General features: G+C 38.1%; 2 protein-coding genes across 2 annotated transcripts in view; one reads left to right on the forward strand and one right to left on the reverse strand.

Annotated features, from left to right (window-relative positions):
• abcg2b (ATP-binding cassette, sub-family G (WHITE), member 2b) overlaps nucleotides 1-5,222 on the reverse strand; it is a 13,249-nt gene extending 8,027 nt beyond the window's left edge. Inside the window, exons 1-6 of the mRNA XM_084392346.1 lie at nucleotides 5,131-5,222; nucleotides 4,245-4,343; nucleotides 3,241-3,607; nucleotides 1,880-1,939; nucleotides 1,671-1,788; nucleotides 1,304-1,459 (exon numbers count right to left, since the gene is read on the reverse strand). Coding sequence (XP_084248472.1) covers nucleotides 1,304-1,459; nucleotides 1,671-1,788; nucleotides 1,880-1,939; nucleotides 3,241-3,428 — 522 coding nt within the window. The 5' untranslated portion in view covers nucleotides 3,429-3,607; nucleotides 4,245-4,343; nucleotides 5,131-5,222. The remainder of the gene's footprint in view (nucleotides 1-1,303; nucleotides 1,460-1,670; nucleotides 1,789-1,879; nucleotides 1,940-3,240; nucleotides 3,608-4,244; nucleotides 4,344-5,130) is intronic.
• On the forward strand, nucleotides 4,683-12,809 carry hapstr1b (HUWE1 associated protein modifying stress responses b). The gene is made up of 4 exons (XM_084392352.1): nucleotides 4,683-5,099; nucleotides 6,260-6,340; nucleotides 11,046-11,321; nucleotides 11,639-12,809. The coding sequence occupies exons 1-4, from the start codon at nucleotides 4,904-4,906 to the stop codon at nucleotides 11,878-11,880; spliced, it is 795 nt and encodes a 264-aa protein (XP_084248478.1). The 5' UTR covers nucleotides 4,683-4,903; the 3' UTR covers nucleotides 11,881-12,809.
• The last annotated feature ends 2,871 nt before the right edge of the window (nucleotides 12,810-15,680 follow it).

Raw genomic sequence — 15,680 nt, forward strand, 5'->3', positions numbered from 1 at the left:
TGTCCCACGGACCGGCCAAAACACTGTTTTCTGCTGCCAGGCCAGTAGTTAGCGATGTCACTTTGTAAAGAAACACTACGTGCCTATAAACTTAAAGGGATACTCCACTTTTTTTGGAAATAGTCATTTTACAACTCTCCCAGAGTTAAACAGTTGAGTTTTACCGTTTTCGAATCCATTCAGCCGATCTCCCGGTCTGGCGGTACCACTTTTAGCATAGCTTAGCATAGATCATTGAATCGGACAGGACCATTAGCATCTCTCTCAAAAAAATGACCAAAGAGTTTCGATATTTTTCCTATTTAAAACTTGACTCTTCTGTAGTTACATCGTGTACTAAGACCGACGGAAAATGTAAAATTGCGATTTTCTAGGCTGATATGGCTAGGAACTATACTCTCATTCCTGAGTAATAATCAAGAAACTTTGCTGCCGTACCATGAGTGCAGCAGGCGTAATGATATGACGCAGTGCCTGAAAATAGTCCCCAGCTCGGTAACTTCCAACGTGACCGGGACTAAGTTTGTCTAACCTATTAGACTTATTTTCCTATTAGACAGAAGAGTCAAGTTTTAAATAGGAAAAATATCGAAACTCTTTGGTCATTTTTTTGAGAGAGATGCTAATGGTCCTGTCCGATTCAATGATCTATGCTAAGCTATGCTAAAAGTGGTACCGCCAGACCGGGAGATCGGCTGAATGGATTCGAAACCGGTAAAACTCAACTGTTTAACTCTGGGGGAGTTGTAAAATGAGCCTATTTCCCAAAAAAGTGGAGTATCCCTTTAACAAGTAATACGCATGTGCATGATGTCACTGTTTTCACAAATCCGCGTTTTTGTAGTTTATACAGTAACTTTATCGTTTTTTAAAACGTGTACTTTGTAACCCGGTTTTAAAAGTTTACGTTTTCAGGCCCCAAAACGCTGTTGTCTTGTAAATAAACAGCCAAAACTTATAAAAACGTTTCCGTTTTAAGCTGAAAACAGTGTTGTGTAAAAGCCCCTAAAAGATTTTTGTGACCTTGACTAGATTTTCTCATCAGGCAGTTTCCAAATATTAATAATATTTTAAAACAAAACTTCAAAACTACTTTTTTTTCCGTTTTAAGACAAAAAACAAACAAAATTCAAATTAAAAACAAATAAAAGATTATTCCCAATTAATTAATCATTTTTATATTTTTAGCAAGGTGTTTTTTTCCCCTTTGCAATCTCAGGACAGTTACATTTTGAGTGTATGCACCACACATCTAAATGAATAGATCTGGACATAAAAAGTGGCAGTCGCATTTGTGACCAACCTTGGTGTTTGCACAGTCCTCCAATCCAAGCTCCTGAATGATGCTCTCCACTTTTTTTTTCTTATCAGCAGTGGAATACTGTTTCCTTGGCAACCGCAGATTTCCAGAGAATAAAAGATTCTCCCGCACAGTCAGAGTTCCCATCAGGACATCATCCTACAGAAGGGGAGAGACAGACAGACAGACAGACGCTGGAAATTAAACCGATTATATACATGCAAAAGATTCCAGAACAGGAGACAAAAATAATTCTATCACATAATAATCTTCCCTGCATTAACATTTACATGTGTCACACAACAGAGCAGATTACTCCTTTATCCTCATGAGAGGACATACTAACAACTGTAAAGTTGTGCATTCTCACCTGTACGACATAGGCAGACATGAGACGGAGGTCAGTGGTCACAACCTTGTTGTCAACAAGAACTTGACCTGTACGCAAACCACGAGGATCCTTCCTGCCAGCGATCACATCTAACAACCTTCACACAAAAAATAAAGGTTATAAAATTGTGCGTAGTTGCCAGCTTGTTGTCAGTTGTAACTATAGTCTGATGATTCTGAGCATCTTACGATGTTTTGCCGCTTCCTGTTGCTCCCATGATTGCATTCAGTCCCGTTTTCATGATTCCACTAAAACAGGAAATAGCAAAACAGTCTTCTTATATGTGCACTGTAAATATGTTTATCAAATAACCTAAAAATATGATTCATGTGGCAACATCTAAATTAAGTAAAAAATATTTGTAATATGCTTGAATCATTAGGTTTCACCAATGTAAAATTCGCTTTATATTTTTCATATACACTAGCATTCTAAGTTGAAAAAGTAATAGCCTACTTTTATTCAGCAAGGATGCATTAAATAGATAAAAATAGACAGCAAAACAGTTTTTTTTTTTTTACAAAAGATTTTTATTTCAAATTAATGCTATTCTTTTGAACTTTCTATTCATCAATAAAAAAAAAAGTAACAATAATATCAATATCAAGCAGCACAACTGTTTTCAACATTGATAATAATCATATCAGAATGATTTCTGAAGGATCATGTGACATTGAAGACTGGAGTAATGATGCTGAAAATTCAGCTTTTCCATCACAGGAATCAATTACATTATAAATTATATTAAATTAGAAAAAAGTTTTTTTTTTTTTACTGCATTTTTGATTAAATAAATACTGCTTTAGTGAGCATAAGGGACTTATTTCCAACTTTTGAACAGTAGTGTATAATTTATCATATTAAATAATGTTTTTGACTTTACAAAGTCACTTTTTAATTTAACAGTTCATTTAAATGTTAATGCGCGAGGCACATTTTTGGTTATCTGATTTCATTACATAACAAAAGAGCAATCTATATATCTAGTATTGACGATATATTATCATTAAAAATATGTGGCATTTTTATTGCAATTAATATAAAGTATTATTTATAAAAATAAATAATACAAAAACATATTTCTTCATTTTCTTATATTTCTTGTGTTGTGACATAGAAAACAACCATCACAGTTCCTCAACCAAAGCAAGCAACTGATTGCTGCAAATAACACAAAAAATTAAACATGAACACAATAACACACAAAAACTATGAAGAATTACAATTTCAGGACTTCTTTTTCATTCTAATCTCTAAACATCTGAACGCTGGACAAACTTTAGATGATATTTTACAAGAACAATTTCTTTTGCAGATATAAAAACATTTAAACAGAAAGACACTGATATGCACATGCATTTCAAATAGCTCTGTAGCGCACAGATTAAAGATAACTGTTATATGTATCAAAATGATCTGCAATAATGTTTGACTGAATATGGTCAATGCGAGATGTAAATCTTATGAAGAATGTAAACGTCTAGTGAATAAGACAATCTGATTGAACTGCCTCTACAGGATTTAGAGACTCACACACACAGACACTAACCTGACATTTTTTAGGATGTCTCTCTCGGGTCCTCTCTTGCGGCACAGTCCACGGCTTTCTCTAATGCAGTACTGAATATTCTGGTATGTCAGAGTTGGACCTGGCACTTTTACAGACACCTTTGAGCCATCGCTCTCCCAAGCAGGCAACATTTTTATCTCACACACTTCCATGGAGCTGGAGAGCATGAGGCAGAGGAGAGAGAAAATGACAAGCTTCCAGGTGGAATGAGTATTCAAGAGTCTACAGCCAGCCCACCTTTTCAGGACTCTCCTCCAGACATTAACCTGGGGTCACTGCGCGTCTCCTGTCAAAGTCCTCACATGCCCAGTTTCTCTGTCACACCTCCTGCTATGTAACACCAGCACTTAGGAAACAATATACAAGTCGATAAGACTCTAACTTTGCACATATGAAGATGAATTATGATGTGACATGCCATATATTATACAACTTCTCTTGCATGTGCAAGCATGTTAAATCACTCTGCCCCTCCCCTTTATGTTATCTTGTTTTATCTTATCTTTATTTTGGGGTCAAGGTGATTTCCTTCTATTAAAATATGAACATCACTCCTTAAGGATGTTACCAAACAGTCTCAGAATGTGAAAATGTATGAACATTAAATATTACCAATAAGAGGGAAAATGTCACTAATTTTAATGTTATTGGTTTTGTGGCAACATAAAAATGTGACTGTCTACATGCTTATACTTTTTGTGAAGTTTAATCGAAACCTCCTTTAATGTCCTTTTTTAAAACATCATTGGGTCTATAAGAAATAAGATCAATTCAATATAGCTTGCTGAGTTTCATATAACCTTATAAAGCCTACTGTATTGTGTGACACGCAAGTTTGCTGAACTACCTGTTGTACACAACAGATTTATTTTGATATTTTGTCTAAATGTACAATATATACATATATATTATATGCATATAAAAGAGAGGTGTTTTTAAATATGCCACCGTGAAAATTTATTTTCTTCCAATTAGTTTCTTACCTGTGATGTCTTGTTGTGACAACAGTCAATGACTTTAAGATGGTTTCAAATGGGTTTGAGCACGAAAGATGCATTCGTGTACTTGTATAATGACGCCCCCTGTAGGCCAAAGAAGGTAATCACAACAGGCTATATTTATTCAAAAATCCCTCTCTTTGTTTAACAGTCTACTACTGTAATGAACAGAAGAGAAACAGGAAAAGACCTTGGAAAGCATGAATAGCAACTCATTATGGGCTTGCGCAATCTCTCGTTCCTACTCAGTGTACTTAAGTTGAGGCTCAAGTGTTCGGTGTGGCACATAAACATGGGCGGTGTCATCATTCATTGTCACTCCGTGACATGTGACAGACAGTTGGTGCATCTAATAAACAGTTGAGCCGTTGACGGCAAGCCACGCCCTGTGTACCTGTAGCCAATGAGCGTCGAGGCCGACTCGAGAGGGCGGGGTTTGTGTGTCGGCAACGTTAAGTTGTTTTCATCGACTGTGTGGCGGAGAAGTGCAAGCACCGTTTGCTATGCAGACGTAAACTAACAGCTGTCGATGAGGCCGCCGCCGACGACAAACGACTACGTCCGGGTTTAATCGCCGCGGAGAGTTGTTTAAGCGAACGTTAGAGCATTACAGCAGCGGTTTTAGTGTTTTTTTTTTCGTGGCCATGGAGGAGAAGAAGGAGGAGGGGGAAGCGGAGATCCAGGAACACGGACCCGAGCACTGGTTCTCCAAATGGGAGCGGCAGTGCCTAGCCGAGGCCGAGCAGGAGGAACCGAGCGAGGAGGAGACCGAGCAGAGCCAACAAAAACTTTGGCATCTCTTCCAGAACTCAGCCACTGCCGTCGCTCAACTGTATAAAGGTGCGATAAGTTATGTATAATAAAAACTCACCGAGAGCTAGCCAGCTAACTCTGACACTGGCAAACAAAGGAGACTAACTCATAAACTCAACGGATAGCCACCAAATTGAATCTAACAAGATCTAATTAAGACGTCGAGGGGTTATTTTATACTGAAATACACACATTTAGTGCTTAATTAGTATAATTTCGCCTTTTGTTTGGCTGGTTTGAAGGCCGGTGGCGTTTACAGATTAGCATTGATGCTAAGTGGCAGACGAGCAACGTAAACTGACACACAAATCAGTTTCTGTAAGGAAATGTCATATATTGTTCGTCTTTATTTATTATTAAAACTAGGTACAGTACATGTAAACGTGTTTTGTGATTTTTTTTTTAATATATATTTAAAGCTTCACCCAGCTGGTTGTCTATCAGCGAAACAAAATGGCGAAGTGCAGGGAGGAGTTCATCTGATGAAAATAACGATTTGTGATCGAAATCTCATCTGTTATGAACTCAAACGCCACACATGTAGACGAAAAGATCTAGGAATACAAACTGTGATGAACGAATGAAAACGTGTAAAAAAAATTGAACAACAATAATAGTATGCGAAACAAAATGGCGAAGGCAGGATTAGCAGGCTAAGTTCAAAGATTGTGCGTTATTGTTTCAGGGCTGTGTTGTTTTTGTTGATATCGGTTATTAAATCAATGAAACACTATAAAGCTGGTTTACATATACAGCACACCATGCTTTCATACACAAAGTTCTGATTTGGACAACACGGTACAATAAGATAAACTAAAGCTACACAACAAAATGGCGTAGAGTCCACTTGCAACATATCAAATTTAGACGTCGTCTAATTAATGGCTGTGTCTAAAAACATAGAGAGCTGCTTATGTAGACCCCACTTATGGTCCTCATACACGCTTTTAGAACATTCCAAGCGTGCTTACGGTGCCCAAAAGTGCTGTTTAAGTAGGCAGCTCACTATCTCATGACACACAGCCAGTGCGAGAGTCTGTAAAGGTGCTAAATGTTAACCTGCTGGTGGTGTATTTTTCTTGGGGTTTTTTAAACAGTGGGTAAATATGTGTCTTATATGAATGGGAAATGATGTATCTCCACTTGCAACGTAAACATTTCCTGTCCTGTCTTGATCACTCCCTCAGATAGAGTATGTCAACAACAGGGGCGTTCTTTGTGGGTTCCCTTTCAAAATGCTGCAACTGCCGTCACTAACCTATACAAAGGTAAGTTGAGAAACCTTTCATGAACCGTTTTGCATTTTACACGACTATAGCCTAATGCATACTTTAGTTTTTATGCATATGCCAGAGTGTGCGTACAGTGTGTGTGACATAGCCTCATTAGCATAGTGTGTGCTTACTGTACACATGTAGGTAGGCATACTTGAACGCATGTACAGACAGATTTTCCTTAACATGCGTACTCTGTACACTCAGCTGGCAATGCACCTTGAATTTTTTGCACTAATTAAATTGGTCCAGTGTAGTGTTGCCACCTTGTGGACATTTCATTTTTTAGTCATAAAGAAACAGAGGAGATGGAACAACAAACTACCGGAGATGGCATCAACAAAGTTGACAAGTGCTTGTTTGTGGGGATTAAAGTCAGCATAGAATGGAAATTGTGATAGTCTTTTCTTCCCTATTGTGATGTATCTGCGAGTAAAATGGCTTCTCGAACATGAATGTTTGCTATTGCTGTGATGTCATGTGAGTGACAGGTTGTCCCGTCATCAGAGGAGAGATGTCGCTGCAAGTGGGAGGGGAAGTTATTTTCATTAAAGATTACAATGGCACATGAATAATGTGTGCATAGAAAAAGAATTTATTATAAATACTGCAATATTCCATAAAAAAAAACAAAAAACAAGATTTGTCTATTTAGATTTTTTTTAGTGACTTTAAAGGATACCTGCAACTGTAGTTCAAAAGAGTACAAAGACATTTTTTGGTCCTACCTTCTAGAGAGAAATGGCACAGACACACTGGACAAGGATGAAGTGCACTACGTGTTCACATCCAAAATGAGGTATACTATGGGCTTTCGTATGTGTGAACTACAGTTGATTGGAATTTACTGCATTAGTATTGTTTTGTTTCATCAAATCCCTGTTTTTAAATGAATCTGTTGAATGACTACATAAATGTTCTTAAGAAAAAAAACATTACTGGTGTGCATCTTGACAAAAAAAATGGCACTGACATATTTTAAGATATGTTTTCAGTTAAGACAGCTCAAACGTGCATTTTATTCTGGGACTTTAGGCTTACGTCCTGTCTGTGAAACCTGGGCTAGATTATCTACAAATAATCTACACATGTTAGTCTTTCACTTAAGAAAATAATTAATTCCAAAGAAAAACTATAGCACAAACCAATAGCATTTAAGTCCAGGGTGTAAGGAGGAATGTCATTGGTTGGCTTTCTGAACAAAATGTCCCCTTCACAGAGTCAGTGTGTTGAGTAAATTGAAAAAAGAAAAAGAAATCACTTAAGTTACACTTGTTTCAGTAGGTGGCAAAAAGCATCTTGTTTGTGTTATAAATGATCTGGAATGACACTGAACAGATGAAGCACTTATTTCATGATTGAGCAGCTGCTGACTGAGTGAACAAGATGTTGTTTGCTCAGTTTATGCAAGTCAATCTCGTTTACAACAAAGAAAGAGGATGAAAGGGTTTGGCTGTGAATCACTTTTCTAATAAATTGGTCAAGTTAGAAATGCAATGCCTCATTCATAGCACAAATAAGATGCTTTTTGCAATCTGCTGTTTTTACAGTCATTAGCCCCTATTCAAACTGTAATTATTTGTCATGGGCACGCAAGATATTTCCAGCATTTACAGGGGCTAGTCTGATTTTATTGCCATCCGAATGCAAGAAAGTCCGAGTTTTTCCTCCCACCACCCGTGTAAAAATCCCTGGTTGAATTACCTACTGTTTTTTGACAAACACCAAGATCGTGTGGTAATTTAATTGCCGTCTGAATCCACAAGAAGAAATACCGTACGATAACTGTTGCGCTTTGGATGCATTTTACTACACTTATTACTGAAATGCTGGAAAAACAATATTTCATATCACCGCTTAAAGGAGAAAGAGAAGAAAGGACGTAAACAGTTGAAATGGGCCGTTATTATGGCAGCAATTATATATTAAAAATATAAACCTAGCAGCTTTGTTTACCTCATGTAAATAAGAGGCTGTATTAACTTATTTCTGCTAATTTCCACATTTTTAAAATGACCCATCATTTTGAGATAAAATACAAGACAGAAAACCATTTTAACTACAGCGCATCCATCTTCCTATTTTTAAACAGGAGGTTAAATAATAAATAGGATATTAGCGCGTTCCGGCGTTCGTAGGATCACAAAACTCGCTCCTCCGCCGTGAATAAATGCCATCCGAAGGCACGTGCCATGCCAATTTATTTTTACAGACATCCACATGAGAAACAATTACCGTCTGAATAGGGCTAGAAGAATCCAAATTGTTACTGGATAACTGCTGCCTGCCCATTATTTACACGGAAGCGATAAATAATCCTTTATTATAAATTAAGGCCAGACAAGTCATTTGTTGAGGTCAGTTTGTAAAAGACTACACGCCTGCGCACATATATATTCAAACGCGCATAACTATAGACTGAACGCGTAATACGCATGTGCACGCTTGTCAGCGTTTTCACAGGTTTGCGTTTTTGAAGTTTGCGCATAGATAACCTTTTTTTTTTTCACAATGTTTCATGGCTTGCACTTTGGAACCTATTTCAAGGTTTGCGTTGGTTTTGTGCAAATTGTGCGTTAAAGGGTTAGTTCAACCAAAAATTAAAATTCTGTCAGTAATTACTCACCCTCATGTTGTTCCAACCCCGTAAGACCTTCGTTCATCTTCGGAACACAAATTAAGATATTTTTGATTAAATCTGTGACCTGGCTCACTCCTCCATAGACTTATGGACACTATAACTTGCTGGCCCAGAAAATGTATTAAAGACATCGTTAATATAGTCCAAGTGACTCCAGTGGCTCAATCTTAAGTTTATAAAGCGACGAGAATACTTTTTGTGCGCAAAAACAAACAAAAATAACGACTTTATTCCACTATTCATTTCATTCTCTCTCTGTGCCTCGAGTTAGTTTACGTAGTGTTTTTGCGCAGCGCGTCTGTGTTGCACGTCACCACGTAGGCTCACTATTGGGCGATGCTGGTCATGTGTGTGATGCGTGGTGACGTGCAACACAGACGCGCTACGCAAAAACACTACGTAAACTAACTCGAGGCACAGAGAGAGAATGAAATGAATAGTGGAATAAAGTCGTGTTTTTTTTTTTTGCACAAAAAGTATTCTCGTCGCTTTATAAACTTAAGATTGAGCCACTGGAGTCACTTGGACTATATTAACGATGTCTTTAATACATTTTATGGGCCAGCAAGTTATAGTGTCCATAAGCCTGTGGAGGAGTGAGCCAGCACTTAATTTGTGTTCCGAAGATGAACGAAGGTCTTACGGGGTTGGAACAACATGAGGGTGAGTAATTACTGACAGAATTTTCATTTTTGGGCGAACTAACCCTTTAAGGGTTTTCTGTTAGAACGGTGTCGTGCTAAGAAGTTAATAACTAATGATCTTTGCAACAGAAGTGAATCAGTCAAAACTAACTTTAGCTGGACAATAACTTTATTCTAGAGCTGCTGTAAAGCCAAAACAATCTGTTGCTTTAATTTCCTATTATCACTGTATAAAGCTGCTTTGAAACAATCTGTATTGTTAAAAGCACTATATAAATGGTTGCTTGACTTGACATAAAAATAATTGGTTGTTCATATGTTTGAGACTAGAAACAATATGGCTGACAGCAGTTATTAAAATCATATTGGTTTACTCCTTTTCCTAGAATCTGTCTGATTGTAATTGTGGAAATGTGATTCACAGCCCTAAAGTAGTTGTGTATGAGACTGCAGTTATGAGACCCACCATGGCCATGAGTCTGCTAGTGAAACTTGAGTCATCATTCAGAAGTTAGTCTTTAGTTGGGGTAATGAGAGATGATGAGGTGGGGAGGATGTCAGATGTGTCATGTGGATGATTTGAGTCACGTCATTAGGAGCTGTCAGGAACAGGGAGGTGTTTGTGTGTTCAATTTACTGGAGATCAGATCACGTATATCAGCTAATTAGCAAGATGGCTATTGTTAGAAGTTTTCAAAGCATTATAGGATGTGGTCAGTTCAAGTTTGATCACGTCTTTACATGTTCTTTTTTTTTTATCTATCAAAAGTTCAGTGTGCAATTTCACATTGTGAACTTTGACTGAACCAGAAATTGTTAAGTCCAAGTGTATTTTCTAAAAACCTCCCATTTTTCTTTATAAACTCCTCGGTGAGATTTAATCATCTCTTGAATCATTTCATGCACCTCATCTCAAGGTTTTGTAAGCGTATAATTCATTTCAGTCTGGTTCCTGCCTGGCAATGGAAACCCTGTCTATTGAAACAAATCTTCATGCCCTGCCAGTTTTGGTTGAGGCAGTTTATTTGTTGCCTATTATGGATTGAAAATAATAGATTGAAGAACCGTGGCTGCCGTTCCTGAGGAGAGATGATGCTGCTGTTCTGGCAGAACGAAAATGTATGATGTAATGCAATTGCTTTGGAAGTTAATGTAACATTTACATAATTACATTATTAAAAGCTTCTCATTGTAATCATTACCAATAATTCACCTGCTGTTCAGTTTCTCCTTCACATCAAATACTTACTCTCTGCTTGATGCCGAATTAAAAATTCTAAGAAGAGCTTTTGATATCAGATTGTTAAATGAGACTGACATCATTGGGCATAAATCACCACGAGACATTGATGCAGCTGGGCTGATTCCTCACATACATACAGAAATGCCTCATGCTTTTTTTGCCATCTTCCAGAGAGTGTTGATGCCCATCAGCGGAGTTATGAGCTGGGTATTCAGATCGGTCATCAGAGACGAAACAAAGATGTCCTGGCGTGGGTGAAGAAAAGGAGGCGGACTATTCGGCGTGAGGATCTTATCAGCTTTCTCTGTGGTAAAGCCCCACCGCCACGTAGCTCCAGGGCTCCACCAAGACTTGCAATGGTGTCACCAAGCCGACCCACGTCCTCGGAGACGAGTTCATCTGTAGAAACAGACCTGCAGCCTTTCAGGGAGGCCATTGCTCTGCATGGTGAGTGTGCTTGCATTATAAATCTATCTATCCATCTAAACACACATGTAAGTTATTTTCAGGCAAAAAAAAAAACGTTTGCATTGTACAGTACAGAAATGTGTCTTATGACATTCTTTGAAGCCTATAATATAAAGTGCTCCCTTGCTTTGGGCAGTTTGAGTTGTACACTTCCACTCCAGCTTGCTCTATGGCCTCTGGTATCGTTAAAATGGATTTTTTTTCTCCCTCACAGAAATAGTACTGCAAAATGTCACTGAAGGTTTCTTGATGGAAAAAGTATATTTCATATGTTTCCCTACCTGTGTGTGTTACAGGTCTGAGCGGAGCCATGGCGAGTATCAGTATGCGCTCTGGAGCCCCGGGTTCACCCACACACCTGAGCGCTAGCTCCGCCCCCAGCCGCCGCAGAAACGGCCTCCACGACGTGGACCTCAACACTTTCATTGCTGAAGAGATGGCGCTCCACCTCGACAACGGAACTCGGAAACGAAGCTCCGCCCAGTGCAATGATGTCATAACAGACTCGCCCACTCACAAACGCAATAGGATGATCTGAGCTCTTAAGAAAAAGAAAACAACAACGACAACAACAGCGAAAAAAATGCCACTCCTCAGTCATCCTCCCATCTTTATTCAGACCAGGAAATAAAAGCAGCCAATAACAGTGCTCACCACAGCCCAGCACATTCTCTGATTGGTCTACAGAGCCCAGTTGAGGTCATCGGTGGGGGACGGGGGACGGTGTTCAGTGCAGAGGCCTAAGTGCCCTTCCATAGGATCCTGTCGACAAACACACAACTCTCATTCACTATATTGCTGTGTGAGTTGATTGTGTGCGTGTATGGCTGTGTTACGGCTGAACTGAGAGGTTATCGAACGCAAGAACAACATTTTTGTGTGCATGTTCGCAACATAATGAGCAATGTCTGTATGACTGTGTATACAAGTACTTGATGTGTGTGTGTGAGTGAACGACTGATGGGTTTTGTGTTAGAGTGTTTGTGTGTGTGTGTGTGTGGTACCTGCCTCTTCCTCCAGCACCTGTCACTGCCCCAGCTTTCAGTTACCACGCTGCGGCTTTGAAAAGCAACAAATGTTTTATTTTAATGTTATTGACAATGTTATTCATGATTTTTTTGCCTTCTCTTAATTCTGCTCTAGCAGCAGGCACAAGTGCTGTGATAGCCATACTTCCGCTGTCATGCACATCTCTCAATCACTTATTTTTCTTCAATAATTTCCCTTCATTCTTCCTGAGCATCCAATTTTTTTTTTTTTTTTTTTTCATTCATCCTCTTTCGTCACTCTTCCCCAGCACCTTTGTCTCCAGTGTAACATTATGTAATGTAAATACCTGTAGGTGCTGACATAGACTTGTGGTACATATTGTAAAAAAAAAAAAAGGAAAAAAAAGCTGTGCAGAGACCATTGAATTGTTAATGTACAATAATGATTCTTGCATTAAAGAAATCAAGCTTTTAACTACCCTCTTTTTCTGCTGCCTTTGTCATCTGAGTCATTGCATATTCACTTTTGCGAGCACATAAGATTTTAATCCTTAAACTGGATTAATGTCAATGTATGAAATGCACATTCTGTTGTGTATAATCAAAAGTACAATCTGTTACTGTTCGTTTGACAATCTGTGAACAACAGCTGTTAATAACAATGCTTTCAAAATGATTGCCTGTGCCCATGTGTTCAGCTGTGTTCGAACACTGAACGAATGTGCTTTGGAGATGCCACAGCCCTACAATGCTAGCTACAATCCAACAAGTTTTGACACTGATTTGTCATGTCTAACATTAAGGGCAGCTAAAATGGTTGTGGAGAACAGTATAAAGCTATGAACTCTGGAAAGGAGGAATCAAATGTCAAAATAGTGACAATTCTCTTGAGCTTCAGCTTCTCTTTATTTATTTATTTATTTATTTATTTATTTGTGTGTGTGTGTGTGTGTTTGGCAGGTGACAGCATGTCAAGTGGTGTCAGCAGTGCTATACTCCTTCCAAAACTTTTTTAAACCATGTTTTTCATATCCTTTTGTAGTTACATGCTGTATGTAGTTTATGCAAATGCATCTAATATTAACTAAAAAAAACACGTCAGAACAACAGGGTCATTAAAATTTTAACTTATGTCGTTTCTAAACTTTAAAGATAAAAAAAATGGGATTTTTTTTTATTTATTGTATGGACAAAAAAAAAAAAAAAAATCTCATAACTTCAATATTATAAAAATAGTACCTGTAGTAACAAAGATTTTTAACAAAATGACAAAGATTCAATATGAAATGTACTATTTTCAAGCGTTCGTATCAGTCAGATGCGAAACGTTTCAATGAACCAATCGATTCAATGGACCTTATTCAGAGCAGCGCCATGACAGGTATGAAAGCGAGGCTGTGAGGGATAGACCGTACTGTGTTTTCGATGGCATCCGCTGTATAAAGCTCCTAGATCACTAAGCTATAATTTTCCACAGCTTGTCTGGAGTTTTTTTGTCTACTGAAATTTAAGATATTTTGCAGTGTTTTGTCAGCAGAACAATTAAAAAAACTCATTAAATAACTGTACAGCACACTATGTCTATATCCTCCACAGCCTCGCTTTTATTAGTTAAAAAGAAAAGATGGCGCTGCTGTGAATAAGGTCTATTGATATGAGTGAATAACGACCTACACCTTAAAGCTGTATGACTTCAGAAGACTTGTAATTAGACTAGCTTATTTTTATTGTGATTTTGCGACTTGAAATCTTCAGCGACCATTCGATGTCAATACATTCTAGTATAACCGAGGATGTTCTTCAAAATGTCGTCTTTTGTGTTCCACAGAATAAAGAAAACCATACAGATTTGGGGGGGGGGGGGGGGGGGGGGGGGGGGGGGGGGGGGGGGGAAGGTGAGGGTGAAACGATGAGTTTTTATTTTTAGGTGAGTATCCCTTTAAAATTTTCTTATATTCAAAACAGCTTTCTTTTCTTTTATGTTTTGTTGAACCCGTTTTACCCCTTCCTCGCTCGTCATCATTTTGGTACATAATTCCTCCCTCTTTCTCACGCGGAACCTGTTGTTTCATTGATAAAAATAAGCGTTCACACTTCGCGTGTGCGCGCTTCAGGGGTGTAACGAACAGCTATTTCTATGGTAACAGTCCGCCGCTCTCAGTACAATGTCATCGGCTCCACATTCCTTTACGCTGCTGTCCTCCGAATCATCTTCGTCTCTCTGTAAAGAGGACCGTGAGCCCATCACCATAGCAACACGTTACATATCTAGAAGTAATATTTATCCTTCATAGCGATGAGAAACTGAGGCTTTTTATATATTTTGCTACGTAATGTTGACCAGTCACCACTAGGGGGCAGCAGTTAACAACACAAAGAAGCGTGACGAAAAATCCAATCCGTCAAAAACACAAATGGCTCTTGCAGATCGCGTCTTGTCGACCATAGATTGTGTGTAAATGAGGTAACTGCATCTTTTGAAAGTAGTTTTGGCAAAAAAAGGTGAATGCAAGGTGGTTTTCTGTCTCTTTGAAGATAAATAAGAGAGGGAGGGGGGGCAGATACATTTCTGTAAAGAAGATGAGCTCACTGGTGCTGTGCTGAATGATGAGGAAAAATCACAAACAAAGCTTTATGAGTGGGTAGAGGGAGAACGAGAGAGAGAGAGAGAAGGAAAGAGAGAGAAAAGTAGAAAATAATTGTGTATTGTAGAAGCCTGTCTATAATGCACATCAAATGCTTAATAATGCACACACAAAAAAATGAAAATTGTGTCATCATCTACTCACCCTCATGCCATTCTAAACCTGTATCATTTTCTTCTGTTGAACACAAAAGGAGATGTTAGGCAGAATATAATGAAAAGAACAGCTATTATTATTTTTTACAATGGAAGTGAATGGGGACTGAGGCTGTCAAGCCCAGTATTTAAATCAGATTTTAGTGCTGTCATGTAGATTTTATGCAAAATCTAATTAGATTCTGTTCATCACACTAATTTATCATTTGAAAATATCACAGTTATATGAACTACTTTCACTGTGCAAGCAGCATTTTTGTAAAATTTGGAGCATGACATGCAGCTCCAGTCCCCATTCACATTCATGGTACAATATAAAATCAGAGAGATTTTGGTAACACATTATTTTAATCTTTCCTTTTATACATTTAGGTACTGATTAATATAATTAACTACACGTACTTGGGAATGGGGTTTTGTTTAGGGTTACTTTCTTGTAGCTAAGGGTGTAAGGGTAATGACCAAATTCTTATTTCACGATATGAGACATTTTATTTCACAATAACACGATAAATATATATCACGATATAGTAATTTTGTGTTATTTTA

This window comes from Rutilus rutilus (genome assembly GCF_951802725.1).
Source record: "Rutilus rutilus genome assembly, chromosome: 2".
Classification (NCBI taxonomy): Eukaryota; Metazoa; Chordata; class Actinopteri; order Cypriniformes; family Leuciscidae; genus Rutilus; species Rutilus rutilus.